Here is a 14,357-nt window from a genome sequence, read left to right as displayed (position 1 = left end):
GAAACAGCGCTTGGCTGCAGCCGGAGAAGGAACCCGAAAGCAAGAGCTCAGAGTGGCCTTTTCTGCTTGTTTTCTTTGGGAAGTTTAAAAAAGAATGAGCATTTAAAAAAAGGGAAAAAAGGATGATGTGCAATTTCTTTCAGGGTGTAGCTGAGGGAACAGTTTCAAAAAAATAGCTGCCATTTAAAGAAATACTAAGAATTTGTTCTTCCATTGTAAATTAACATTTAGTATGCAGTCCCTAAATGGATCTGTTATTAGAAGAGACAGAGAACCCTTAGAAATCACAGTAAACACAGCTGTAGAGATGAGGAAAATTAACAAGGCATCGTGCTAATAATTGTACCTTCCAGTTGTCTTAAATAGCTGATGGAAGTTCCTTTTTACATTGCCCTCATGCTCCAACATAAGAAGGCTTAATGTAGCAAGTCAGATGCTTAAAAATACAACCAAGACACTTTTAAGTTTGTCAGGATTTAAAGAAGATTACCTAGGCATCTTTTCTGTTCTTTTATTGCTGTGCTGAGGTCTCCCCCACTGCAATTCAAAGGGACCCAGGGAGATGGGAAGTTTCCAGCGAGGGCCTGGTGGTGGGATCCACAGAGCATTGGATGTTGTTGTCTGTGTAGAGCTGGCACAGTGGATGGAGCACGCTGGCATTTGGGAAGAGGTGTCGGCGGCCAACAGAAAGGGCAACCTTATGCAGATGCTCTTTGCTTCCCAGAGAAGCCCATGGTGGAGTCATTTGTGGTCGGCTACTGGCAGTGAGTTTCTTTCGGTACACAAAGACCAAAACATCTGGTTTTTTAACAAAATCAGAAAATACTGCAAAAGCAAACAAAGCCCTCTCCTGTGTCATGGTACCTCTTCAGTCTTCTGCTTTGGTCCCCCTTTGGGTCTAATCCTGACAGCATTAGGTTTGGACTAAATGACTGTTGGTGGCTTGTTTGGGCCTGAGCATCTCCAAGGGTCGGAGTCATTGCTATTTGTCTCAAGGTAGAAGAAATCAGACCTAGGAAGCTACTGATGAAACAGACTTTCCATGTTAACCCAGAATCTTATTTCTGTACTACTTCATTCTGTGGCAGGAAGGTTTCCTAGGAAGCCTGTTGTAATTAAAATTATAAGTGGATGCTAGCTTTTTAATAGAAAAGGCCTTTTGTCATTTCAAGCAGGGGGTCATCTAATTCTTTTTGTACAGCAGTAGAAAAGTGAAAAGTTTCTGGTTAACTGTAATTAAGGCTGTGGAGAAAGAGCAACCCTTGTTAGTTGCCTTCTGTGAACATTAGTGAGCGACATGGACAATGGGCCAGGAGGAGTTACCTTGGAATAGCAAGGTTTAGTCTGAGCACAATATAACCTCACCAAAGGGAAGTAAAAGAAATTAAATGTTAATTTGTAATAGTTTAGTTGAGGAGAAGAAAATCCATTATCCAAAGGATTTGCGTGTTTTGCCAGTCTGTGCCAGGATGAATTCATTCAAATCATTACTTGAAAAAAAAGTCATACTGAGATAGGAGATGAAATCTGTCCTTGTTTCAGCCACCGACCTGCTGGGGAGTGAGATCAGCTCTCTCTTCTCCATCTCCTCCAGGCCTTTGCACCGTCCAGTTAGAGACCAAGCGAGCCTCATGGGGCAGAGCTTCCAGCAGGGTGATACGCTGTCAGGCGTGATCACTCCTTCTTCCAGTGTCTTACCATAAAAAAACCAGTATGGCGTTTCTTGGTGAGGGCCTGAGCTTGTATCCCTGGGTCGCAGGAGAAAGGGGATGTTAGAAGAGGACATCCAGCAGCATCCCACGCAGAGTGCCTGCCCCGGTTGTGGGGGACAGGGACTCAACATGGCTAAACATGTAATTATGGGGTTCCCCTCTCCTCCAGTGGGTTGCTAAAGCCCATGAATTATATGTAAAGAAACCAGCTATGCAGCAACTATCTTCTCATTTTCCTATTTGGGTTTCAAAAGCTTTGGAGCAATATTGGTATGTTACACGCTGAGTTAAAAATTGGAAACGTATTACCCTGATTTAGCATGGGACTGAGTAAATTGTATTCAGTTAAAATAGCAGATATCCTGCTGAGAAGAAAATAAGTATTTCTATTTGACTGTGTGACACCTAAGCTGCAACCCAGAGGTACAGGAGGAGGATTTGTGTTACCGAGAAAGCCATTAACATCTGCTGCCAGGTCAGAGCTGCTGCCAGGGGTGAGCGGGGCACGTGTGTCCCAGGCAACTCCAGGCATTCAGGCTGCCTGCATCTCCTCCACCGTGTCCTGTGCCGGGCCTCACATGGTAGCTGTCGTGGTGGTGTCTGAGCACCTGCCTGGTCCTGAGCCCGCCCCATAGTTTGATGTTGTTGCCTTTTCCTGAGGGAGGTTTCATGCAAAGCACTAACTGGCCTGTGTGGCTCTGCAGCATTTGCTGAAAGCCTTGTTCCTGAAGCGTGTAAAATACCTAGGTTTGCAACAGTGAGCTTAGCTTCCAGAAGCCACCGTCCCAGGTTTGTGAAGCTTGAAGGACTCTCAAGGAGACACCTGCCCACCTGGCAGGATCATTTAGGTCACTATGACACCTTGTCAGACAGGTTCTTGAAGGTTCCCAATGCTGGAGATTCCTCACTATTTTCCAGCACAGACATATCTTATCCTTTCAGTTGGGATTTTTCCTACATCTAAACTGAGTCTCTCTTGTTTAGCTTTATTACTACTTGTCCTAACTGCAGTGAGTCCAGGCAGAAAATTATTCCCTTCCTCCTTGTGGAATTTCTTATGTATTTTTGTATTTACATATCTACTTCATCCTGTTTCCCACCTCCACCCAGTTTATCTCACCCCTACTACCACAACTTTTTGCAACAGAAAAATAAATGTCAGTTTTTCCATTGTCTCCTCGATACCAGCTGCATTAAAATGCAGTTTCTTAGTCTGTTTTTTAAGGGCTACTCCCAGCTCCACCCTGGCTGACTCTATGCCTCCCCAGCCCAGTGCTCCTCCTGGTGCACCATTTGCAGATATCCATGGCATGCCTTTTGCTAACCAGTCCTCAAGCCTTTCCTTGAAAACTGCATCTACAGCTCCTACAGCAGAAATGTAATAGCAGAGTACAGCAGCTACAGGTCACTCCCTTGGCTTCGAGCTTCCCAATGCATGTGCTTGTCCCCAGGCTTGGGTTAGAATCATAGAATCATAGAATCGTTTAGGTTGGAAAAGACCTTTAAGATCATCCAGTCCAACCATTAACCTACACTACCAAGTCCACACTAAACCAATCAAGGGTAGACTAGACTAAACCATGTGCCAAAGTGCCACATCTACCTGTTTTTTGAATACTTCCAGGGATGGTGACTCCACCACCTCTCTGGGCAGCCTGTTCCAATGCTTGACTACCCTTTCCATGAAGAAATTTTTCCTAATTTCCAACCTAAACCTCCCCTGGCACAGCTTAAGCCCATTTCCTCTCGTCCTATCGCTAACTACATGGGAGAAGAGCCCAACACCCACCTCACTACAACCTCCTTTCAGGTAGTTGTAGAGAGCAATAAGGTCTCCCTTCAGCCTCCTCTTCTCCAGGCTAAACAACCCCAGTTCCCTCAGCCGCTCCTCATAAGGCCTGTGCTCCAGACCCTTCACCAGCCTTGTTGCTCTTCTCTGGACACGCTCCAGCACCTCAATGTCTTTCTTGTAGTGAGGGGCCCAAAACTGGACACAGTATTCCAGGTGCAGCCTCACCAGCGCCGAGTACAGGGGCACAATCACCTCTCTGCTCCTGCTGGCCACACTATTCCTGACACAAGCCAGGATGCTGTTGGCCTTCTTGGCCACCTGGGCACACTGCTGGCTCATGTTCAGCCGGCTGTCTACCAGCACCCCCAGGTCCTTTTTGGCCAGGCAGCTTTCCAGCCACTCTTCCCCAAGCCTGTAGCATTGCATGGGGTTGTTGTGACCGAAGTGCAGGACCCAGCACTTGGCCTTGTTGTCCCAGTTTGTGATTCATTTACACCTTGATTGCAACCTGGGAGTCATGAGATAAACAGTGGAAGTCCCTTTGACCATGTCTACAGTCCCTGGTGACTTAGAGGCAGTTCTGCAAGCCCGTCCCTTTCCCAAGCAGCTGCAGCCAGCAGTAGTGTATCCTCAGGAAGGGGCTTTCCCAGGCGAGGCCAGATGCAATTGGCTCCCCCTCAGCCAAGAAGATCAAGTGCAGCCTTGTACACTCGGATGTGGCATGCTGTTGTGTCCCACCACCAGGTCTCCACTCCCTGTCCCCCAGCTGTGTGCGAGCAAACTCCTTGCTGCTGTATGTCTGTCAAATCACCCATTAGCGTAATTAAGTCCATCAAGGGTGATAGGTAGGGGCTACTTGAGGCAGCTTTGAGAGGCCAGTAGTTGTAGTGTAGAGGTGGAACATCCATGCCTGGGGACCAGGAGGGTTAGAAAGACCGCGGTTGTGCATGTCCCTGTGTGTTACAGGTTACACACACAAGTACAGAGAGCATGAGCTCAGCTCCAGCCATCACATGTGTGCACATCTGTGTGTGCATGTTGGAGGGGAAAGGCCAGAAAGTTTTCATTTTAAAATTAAATTCATAAGATAGCCAGACTTTTCAGCTTTTTAATACAAACAGTGATTTACGGCTGCACTTAAAGAATGAGCCGGGAGTGGACAGATTCATCACGCGCTGTCCTTTTCTGTCAAAATGTCAGCGAGCAGCTTCAGCAGCAGCGTGGGGCAGTCAGGCTCCCGGCAGCAGAGCCTCCGCCGCGGGGAGGCACCGAGCTCTGTCACCCTCACCTCGCCGCGGCAGCTGAGGTGCCGGCCCAGGGTTTCATCCGCTTCTTTTTGCTGTGAGGGGAAAAAAGGGTTGGCCATCTGCCAGATTCCCTTTCTCACCCTCCCTTCTGACAGCCGGCGGCAGACGCTGGAAAGACGATGCAGGGTGCTCTTTGTGCATGCATCGCGAGGACCCAAACCTGTCTTCTATAAATTAAGTCCCAAGAAACCTGCCGACTTGAAGATTTTTTGTCTTGGAGAGCCTAAACTATGCGAAAATCTCTCTTCCTGCCTGGTCTTCCTGGGGACTTCCAACTTTTTCATGTCCTTGTTCAGCGGAGACATTTTACAGGATGTATACATTCATCTTATTAGCCCCAAACCCTGTGTACTGACACCAAATAATTTCGAGCAGGGAGAATAGGAATGGAAAGGCTTCCAAAGGTGTTTGGGATTATATAGGAGAAGGTGGCATTTGGAAGGGGGCTCCCTCTTTTATTCCTGAATCCATACCTTATTAGGTGAGGGAGTCTTAGGCTGATTAAAAAGCTGTTTGTAACATACAGATGGTATCACTTGGTGCCAGACTGTGATTTTTCAAGGAGATTTTCGCATTGTTTAGGCTCTCCAAGACAGAAAGGCCAATACTTAGTCATGAAATTTTCCCAGGAAAGCATCAGCATTTGTGGCTCCATGTGTGTCTGCTGCCGGATTTTGACTCGTTTAGCGTTGTTTCTTTTCTAGCACCCAAATCATGTACCTGGACAAAGAAGAGTGAATGCCAAAGCTGATGCAGGTAGCCTCTGGAGCCAAAGTAAAGCACCTGCTGAAGTATTTCACCCCTCCCTTCTAGATGCATGCACACGGATGCGCATGGATGAAGTTGGGACTGTGTATAGGAAAAAGGAGGGAATATGTGAAGCAGTTTAGGGTTTTTGACAATTGTCCTGGTTTTAGCTGGGATAGAGTTAATTTTCTTCCTAGTAGCAGGCACAGTGCTGTGTTTTGGATTTAGTATGAGAAGAATGTTGATAATACTGATGTTTTAGTTGTTGCTGAGTACTGCTTATGCTAGTCAAGGACTTTGCAGCTTCCCATGCTCTGCCAGGTGCAGAAGAAACTGGGAGGGGGCACAGCCAGAATAGTTGATCCAAACTGACCAAAGGGCTATTCCATACCATATGATGTCATGCTCAGTATAGAAACTGGGGGGGGGGTTGGCCGGAGAGCAGCAATCGCTGCTCGGGAACTGTCTGGGTATCGTTTGGCGGGTGGTGAGCAATTGCATTGTGCATCACTTGCTTTGTATATTATTATTATTATCTTTATTATATTGTTATTATTATCATTACCATTTTACTTTATTTCAATTATTAAACTGTTCTTATCTCAACGCAGGAGTGTTTCTCACTCTTACTCTTCAGATTCTCTCCCCCATCCCATTGGGGTAGGGGGAGTGAGTGAGCGGCTGCGTGGTGCTTAGTTGCTGGCTGGGGCTAAACCATGACACAATACAGTGCTAGCAGCTCCTGTGTATGACTGTTTTACTCTCAACAGCTTTGATCCTTCTTTTCATAGCCCTGATGCATTCTGTGCAGTGGGAACTGAGAATGGTGTGGTTATCTTGGGCTGCAATACAGAGAATTATTTGAAAAAAAATGTGTATTTGGCCTTATCTTCTCTGTGGGGCAATAAGTTCAATGTATGAAATGGAGAAAAGAAAGCAGCTTTGTAGTATTTCAAGAGTTTCCTTCAGAGGATATAATTTGTCTCTAAAATTTTCTCGCCTAGTAAAAATGCTCCTAAGCTAATATTAGTTTTATTATCTTCTATTATCCAGCCACTCTGTAGAGACATTTTCATAGTGAATTTGTATTCCAGTTTGTCTGTCCACAAGTTGTCAGGGAAGATGTTAAGCATTTCCATCTCCAGTACACATGATGCACTTTCTAGTCTGCTTTATTGTACTCTGAACAAATATTAATTGAGGTTTTTGGTCAGGTTCTCATTTGAGTGCTGGAAACTGTGAAAAAGTTAAGTCAATAATATGCTATGAAAAGTGAAATAAATCAAAGTACGAAATATTGCAAAGCTACTACTTAAAAAAATTATTGCAGTCCAGGTCAGTTTAATATCATCCCTTTATCTGTAATGCAATTGTTTTTTCAGATTCAGTATTTTGATTCACATAGCTATAATTGTCTGTCATCTGTAGAAATCTGCAAAAAGTAATAATTATTTGTGATGATTTGCAAAATGCTTATGCTTGGACTGTCAAGTATGAAAAATTGCTAGTTCCCCTTTATTGTCTAATGCTGAACATTTTTAAGAAAACAATCTAGAATCTGGTGTATAGAATGTGTATACGCCCAGTAGGGTTCTTATGGATGCAAATTGTAAAAGCCAAGTATTAAAATAGTCTAAAATATGTTTGTAACTTCAAGGCTGTCCATCAAGGTTGCAAGATTCTTATTCACAGTTTCTATGTGAAAACAGGATTGGAAACGTGCTTGCATGTAACCTCCTGCTCCAAAAAAAAAAAAAACCAAACCCTTAAGCATTTGGGAAAAGATAAATAATACTGAGAAACATTTTATATATTAAAAACCAAACACCTCCTAGAACTCTGATATTGATTTGATTGGTTGATGGGTTGAGGGAAGGCAAGCTGATAATACCTGACAGATTTTAGTCAACTGAAATACTAGTCTCTCTTGATGTCACATAACTAGGACTGTTAGTGCCACCTATAGTTCGTCTGTCTGACACTTTTCACGTTAAGACCTTGTTTTCAATGGATTATGAGCCTGCCCCACACACCTTCTAAGCAAATACCATTAAGAAGAATTTGGTGGAGATAGGCTCTGGTTTATGCTAAGCTTAAGTGTTACTGGATAGACCCAACTGGGTATTCAGCAGAAATATAGCTGATTTTGATAGCTGCTTGGACCACAGATAAGGGGAACGCCGCAACAACTTGCATAGTTCTAGCATAGGACAGAACCCAAACCTCCAAACGCAAGTGTAATTGAAGAATTAAAGGCAGACGCAAAGTCTTCGTTAATGCAAAACTGAAGAGAAAAAGCAATTTAGGAGGGCATGGGACTGCAAACCCCATTCACAATATTCATCCTCCTTATTCTACTGTAAACTAATTTGGATAATTTTGCCCTTTAGTCTGCCATGCCCAAATGTCATGTTAGCACTCCCGACATAGGTTGGTTGTGAGCCTGGTTACAGTAATGTGCAGAGCAGCAGCTGCAGGCAGTGCAATAGAAATAAGTAAAACCCTGCCTTATAAGTGTGTGGGATACTTCTTTGCACACTGATTTTTTTATAGTGAGACAAAATTTAGGGTTTTTTTGAGTGCCACTTAGGTATTTCCATCCTTCTATTAAAAAAGTGCTTTCAGTGCAGGTACCTGTGAACTGGATTGATCTCTGCTCCTAGTTTGCAGTACGCTACTATATTCAGAAAAAAACCATTAATTAAAAGTGTCCTGTGTTTAAATCTGAACTTGCTGCTTGGCCATCAAGCTTGGAAAGGCCCTCAAAGATTATTTTATCCTGCTGTGCCTAAGCAAACAGAAGAAAATACCTCCCACCTCATTACTGTGATTTACCTTGAATAACCTTTGCATGTCACGGGTTGATGATTGTCAGTTAGTCAGCATATATATTTCTGGTCAGTATATTCTCTAGTGCACTACACTCAAAGCTCCCCCCGCCCCATGCTATACAGAACACATCCACATGAGCAGAGTGTGCTGGACTTAGCTTTCCTCCCTCGTTGTTAGTTTGGGACTGGTGGAGATGAGAAGCTTCTGGGATCAGAGTGTCCCTGGACTACTTTTCTTTTTCTTCTTTTAAATGCTGCTGAGCTTGGGAGTCTCCCGCTGTTCATGTTGCCTCCCTGTTCAACTCAGTTGCTGCATCAGAAAAGGAAGAAAAACTTTGATCTTGACATGCCCTTCTTCTCTGTCCCCCGTTACAGCTTCTGCAGGAAAAAAAAAAGTGTGATCAAGTGCATCTATGGTGGTGTCAGACCTTTCAGGGAAGAACGGACGCTTTTATCAGATGCCTTCCCAAAACCTTTAATGCTCAGCTGAAGTCCAAGTTGAATTGTCAGAGCACGGACCTGAGCACTGGCTTTATCACCAGCCCCACGTTGCTCTCAGGGTAACCTGTACGCATGCTTGAAAGTGCCTTCTCCGAAAGTGGGGTGGATTTGTGCCATTACTTATTGTGGCTTCTTGAACTGTGGGATCAGCAGGGACCTTTGGTAATGACCATAGACGCAGCAATCAGTGTCCAGGCAGCAGCTGTGCTCTCACAACTCCACTGCAGCCACATCTATAACAGCTTTGGGGGAAGACAGTCCATGGCCCTAATTGTTTGACTTGCCCTTTGCCATCCATGGGTTTAAAGATATCTATCCCTTGGCTTTTACCTCTCTAGAGGCTTAATTCTGTAGGGTATTTTCCTCATTAGTTGTGAGCACGTTTTCACTGGCCAAGTGGACCTCTAGTTTAAATAAATGTAGTTCCAGTCTCGTGTAATCTTATTCTTTTCCCAGTTCCCTCACCAGCTTCAGGAGTGAAATTATTAGGTGGCTTAAAAGCCTTGCCTGTAACTTAAAATGAGGAGGAACCATATTAGCATCAGATAACTCAGTGTTAATACATAATTTCAAAATATCAAATTGAAAAATGCTGTTATGATTACCTCGCATGGTGCTGTAGGCTCCAGGGACTCTGGAGCACGTCCTCTGGGGTTTGGAGCTTACAACAAAGAGTTTGGTGCCTCTGTCGGAGCTCTGTTATAGGCTCTCAGGTGCCTTACCCAACTTTTCACTAGTGCAGTGTGAGTGTGGCTTTCATGTCGGCCACTCCTTCAGTGAGAGGGCCATTACCATTAAACCTCAAGAAGACCCAGCAGGACTCTCTGCTTCTCTGGGGGGAGCAGCGAGGTCAGCTCCTCCAGGGTGCATCGGGTGTGTTAGTCAGCTGCAGAAGAAAATGGGTTTTGATACAGTTGGCATCATTCTAGGACAGTCACTAAATTGGCCTTTTTTTCAATAAGCTGAAATCAGTAGGCCAAAAAAAGTGGAAGCAGAGCTTTCAAAACTGTAATTCCTAAATGGTCCTTCATCCACCAACCATAGCAAATGGTACTGTAACTTATGAGAATAGGGCAATACCCTTTTAGTGTTACATTGATATTTAATATGTGTTCTGTGCGCCACCAGACAGGCCAGAGCACATGCAGAGCTGACCCTGGGGTGTTGGTGTGTACTTAGTAAACATAGCTGACCAAACTTGTATGCCATTTCTTCATATTTCTTCCATGTTAAAAAGAGTGGGAGACAAGTACCACTTCAAAATGCACAAGTATCATCTTTTAAGTGAATCTGATGTAGTACCTTCTCATTTGCAATTGCAAATACTAAGGCCGCATTTTTCCCCTTACTCCAAATGCCTGAAAATCTCATTAATGTTAATGTAGGGGGAAGAAGTGCTTAGCCTATTGATGTAGGAATGAAATCAGGAGCAAAGCACAGCTCTACAAAGATTCATCTGCAGATTAGGGTCTGAAGCAACCATTAGATTATCAAATCCGACCTTCTATCTAATACAGGCCATAGAATCTCATCCACTTAATTCTGTATTTTTCCCAAGAACAGCACCAGAAAAGCAAATACAGTGCATTAACATATTGTAATGTAGCAGTATATTCAGGCATTTCTTATTTTTTTTACTCTAAAACCAGAGGCAAACACCAGTATTGTGCTATATGATATTGATGAAAATCTGCAGGAGGAGAGATTTCAGCATTCCATCTGCAAAGGAAAATTTGTGTGTCTGTGTGTTTGTGTAGGGTTTTGTTTAGTTCTTTGAAAATTATTCACTGGTAACTCTAACCACTATAGAGCTGACCATTAGTTCTGTTTCTCTCTGAGGACAGCATAAATTGAAATAGACATTATGTATTTTTTTAAACAGAAAAAGTAGTTTTCAAAAATCTGTGTGGCCCTTGACAACTGCTTTCTAACATCTTATTTTGGAAACTCCCTGCCAGTCAGTTTTCCTAGGAAACATGAAGCACATTTCACATCTGGCTTCTCATCTCTTGGACTATAACACAAAACTGCCCTTGAAATGCACCAGGGAGGTATTCAGGGGGATACCACACACGCACAAAAGACGAGCCAAGCTGTCTAAAGGAGCTGCACTGGGCTATTGCATGTTTTAACCATTAGCCAACATTTTGCTGATCAAAGGGGCTAAAGAGATGAGATGAGGCAAGTATCAAGGAATTCAGAGGAGAAGTGGTGGGTGGCACTGTACAAAATACAGAAGTCCCAGACTTGGCACATAAATGCCAAGTTTGAGGTGCACCAGCCCCTTGGTGTTGCCCATCCCACGAGAACATTCCTCTGCAACCCACTGCAGCTCAGAGGCAGGGAGAGTCTCTGCTGTTCATGTGTTGCAAAAGCTTTTGCTGCTTCTTGGTTGGGTAAAACCTGGGTTCTTAGGGCTTGTCCATAACAATAATATTTCTATCTCCTTTCCCTCCAAAGCTCAGAAATCCTACAACTGGCTTGGTCCCATCTTGGGGTTTGGTTTGGGTTTTGCCTCTAAAGTGCATTTGAATCCTCTTCTTTGAGGGTTTTTTAATATAAATCAGGGCTAACTACTGATATTGAAAGCAGAGATTTGACCCATGACTGCAGGAACTGGAGGTTCAGTATGAACCCCCAAGCTGATGCAAAACCATTTGCCAAGGGTATTACACCATCAAGGGGGAAGACCCCTATAACCAAAGGCTATACACCGCCATAGCAGATGTACACAGTCTACATTGCCTCAACTGCTTCATTGCAGTGTCATGTGATTCATGTTAACCTGACTAGAAGGTATTGGATAAACACTTTCGAAGGACTCGGTGTTCGAGAAGGAATCCCAGACCTCCTTGCCTATCAGATAGGAAGGTCAATACCTGCCTTAATACTTGGCTTTGAGGCTAAACTAATTATTGTGCATAAGGCTCTTTGAAATCCACAGGTAAGTGGGGTTAAGTAAATGTAAATAACATTACCAAAACCTTCCCCCTGTTGCTTTGTTGCTATTTATTCAGAATATGTAAAAAGTCATTTGTAGCAGTGAGGGTAGGGCTGCACAGCAAAAAGCTGTGCCATGCAGAGACACTTCATACGGGTCTGAGTAACCAAACACAGGAGCCCTGCGTTGGCATGGTCCTTTGCTGGAGCTAATATTCCCTGTTTCCCTCAGGAGCTCATTAACCCTCCTTAGCAGAAGCTCTCGCTGTTGTCGCTGGACACAATCTGGGCAGGAGGTGGCTGGTGGTGAGACTGTGGCCATCTCTATGCAGCTGCCCTGTGGTCCTCCCCAGGACAGATTACAGCCTCTCCAAAGCCTCTCCAGCAGCAGTAATAGTAGAAAGTTAGGGTGCTATTAACAAAATAATAAAAGACTATGGGTGAATATAGTGCTGTGTGCGTTAGAAGGCCACACATTCTTTCCTTCTCTGTCAATATGGCTTTAGCAGAGAGGCAATTTATAGCTAATATTCTCCCCACTCCTCAAGAAATCACATCTGAGTGAATGTTCCCCTTGGAGAGTAGCAGGAATCTCCATGGGCTTCATTTCTTCTGCCAAGGTCATAGTCAAGAAACAAGCCACCATTATTAATTCTCTAGCATAAAAGACATCAGTGACAAGAGCACATACTGTTTTAATTTTGACAGATTTTCCAGCTCTGGTGTCTTCTTACTCCATCTCAGCAGCAAAAGGTCAAGCAGGGTCCAGCACTACTGTGGCCATGGGATGGACTGCAGAGTGGAGGGAAGATCTGTTTTCCAGGACTAAGAAAAGCAGTGACCCCATCTCAGGATGAGGGTGCTGTAAATACACTTGCCACCAGGCTGTGTGAGCGCTTGTGCTCCTTTGCGTTGGCTTCAAAGCAAAGCCATGGACATTTTCTTTGTGAACAGCATTTAAGCAGCAGTATCAAGAAGTTTGGAGACAGAGAGAGTTTATCTTCTAGCACAAGAACAAAAAGGAAAAAACAAAAAAAGGAAAAAAAATACTCAGCAACATAATGAACTGGTCTGTACAGGCAGTAATCTACTTTTCTATGAATTTGTATAATAAGCAAAAAGGCAGTAAGAGTTTCCCAGCCACTTGACTTACTGGTGCCTGTGCTTTCTTTGCAGTTGTCCAACACAGCAATTCTTCATCAGATTAGACGAGACCAAGTGACAGACACGTGCCGAGCAAACAGTGTATCTAGCAGGAAGCGCCGCGTGCTGACACCCAACGATCTCAAACACCTGGTCGTGGATGAAGATCATGAAATGATCTATTGCTATGTTCCCAAAGTGGCCTGCACAAACTGGAAGAGAGTCATGATGGTTTTGACGGGAAGAGGCAAGTACAGCGATCCTATGGAAATCCCAGCCAACGAAGCTCACGTGTCTTCAAACCTGAAGACCCTCAACCAGTACAGCATCCCAGAGATCAACCACCGCTTGAAAAACTACATGAAGTTCCTCTTTGTTCGCGAGCCTTTCGAGAGACTGGTGTCAGCCTACAGGAACAAGTTCACCCAGAAGTACAACACTTCCTTCCACAAGCGATACGGCACCAAAATCGTGAGGCGCCAGAGGAAAAATGCAACCCAGGAAGCTCTGCGTAAAGGTGATGATGTGAAATTTGAAGAGTTTGTGGCCTATCTCATCGACCCGCATACCCAAAGAGAAGAGCCCTTCAACGAGCACTGGCAGACTGTGTACTCCCTGTGCCACCCTTGCCACATCCACTATGACCTCATAGGAAAATATGAAACGCTTGAAGAGGATTCGAATTACATTCTCCAGCTGGCGGGAGTAGGCAACTACCTGAAGTTCCCCACCTATGCAAAGTCTACGAGAACTACTGACGAAATGACCACAGAGTTCTTCCAGAACATCAGCTCTGAGCACCAAACGCAGCTGTATGAAGTCTACAAACTTGATTTTTTAATGTTCAATTACTCAGTGCCAAGCTACCTGAAATTGGAATGAGGGATGGGTCGGGGGGAGAGAGGGGAGAGAAAGCCTGATTTATTTAAGATTTTTATTTGTCATAATAAATATGGAGAATGGGTTATTTTGTAAATTAATATTTTCTTTTTTTGAATGATGCTGCGAGCAGCACAGTCAAAATTATTTAAATCAACTGTAAGAAAGGACAGCTCTCTTTGCAGGGTAACAGGATTGTGACGATCTAGCTGTAGAAATGAATAATACTGCTACACTGTTTAAAAAAAAATGTTAATTGTGTTCTGGTGAATTTCATTGCTTTTGCATTCCTCCAATCCTAATTAATGTTATTTATACTTATTTAAAACATGGTCTCTTGGTAGGTGTCACTTCAGCAGCAGAGATAAGGTAACATTTGGACAAAAGGAGTCTGGTTTTGTGCTTTCCTTAGTTGAGCTTGTCTCTGGGTAATAATATTCTTCCATTAGCCATTGATGCAGGTAAATATGGGAATGGTTCTTGACACCACACGCTTTGAGAAGAG

At 44.0% G+C, this 14,357-nt stretch overlaps 1 protein-coding gene across 2 annotated transcripts in view; it reads left to right on the top strand.

The window, feature by feature from the left end:
• Positions 1–13,855, top strand: part of CHST11 (carbohydrate sulfotransferase 11) — a 171,162-nt gene extending 157,307 nt beyond the window's left edge. For both annotated transcript variants that reach the window (XM_075727606.1, XM_075727605.1), the window contains exon 3: positions 13,007–13,855. In XM_075727606.1, coding sequence (XP_075583721.1) covers positions 13,007–13,855 — 849 coding nt within the window. The remainder of the gene's footprint in view (positions 1–13,006) is intronic.
• The last annotated feature ends 502 nt before the right edge of the window (positions 13,856–14,357 follow it).

This window comes from Pelecanus crispus, chromosome 1 (assembly GCF_030463565.1).
Source record: "Pelecanus crispus isolate bPelCri1 chromosome 1, bPelCri1.pri, whole genome shotgun sequence".
Taxonomy (NCBI): domain Eukaryota; kingdom Metazoa; phylum Chordata; class Aves; order Pelecaniformes; family Pelecanidae; genus Pelecanus; species Pelecanus crispus.
This window is presented reverse-complemented; position numbering and strand designations above follow the sequence as displayed.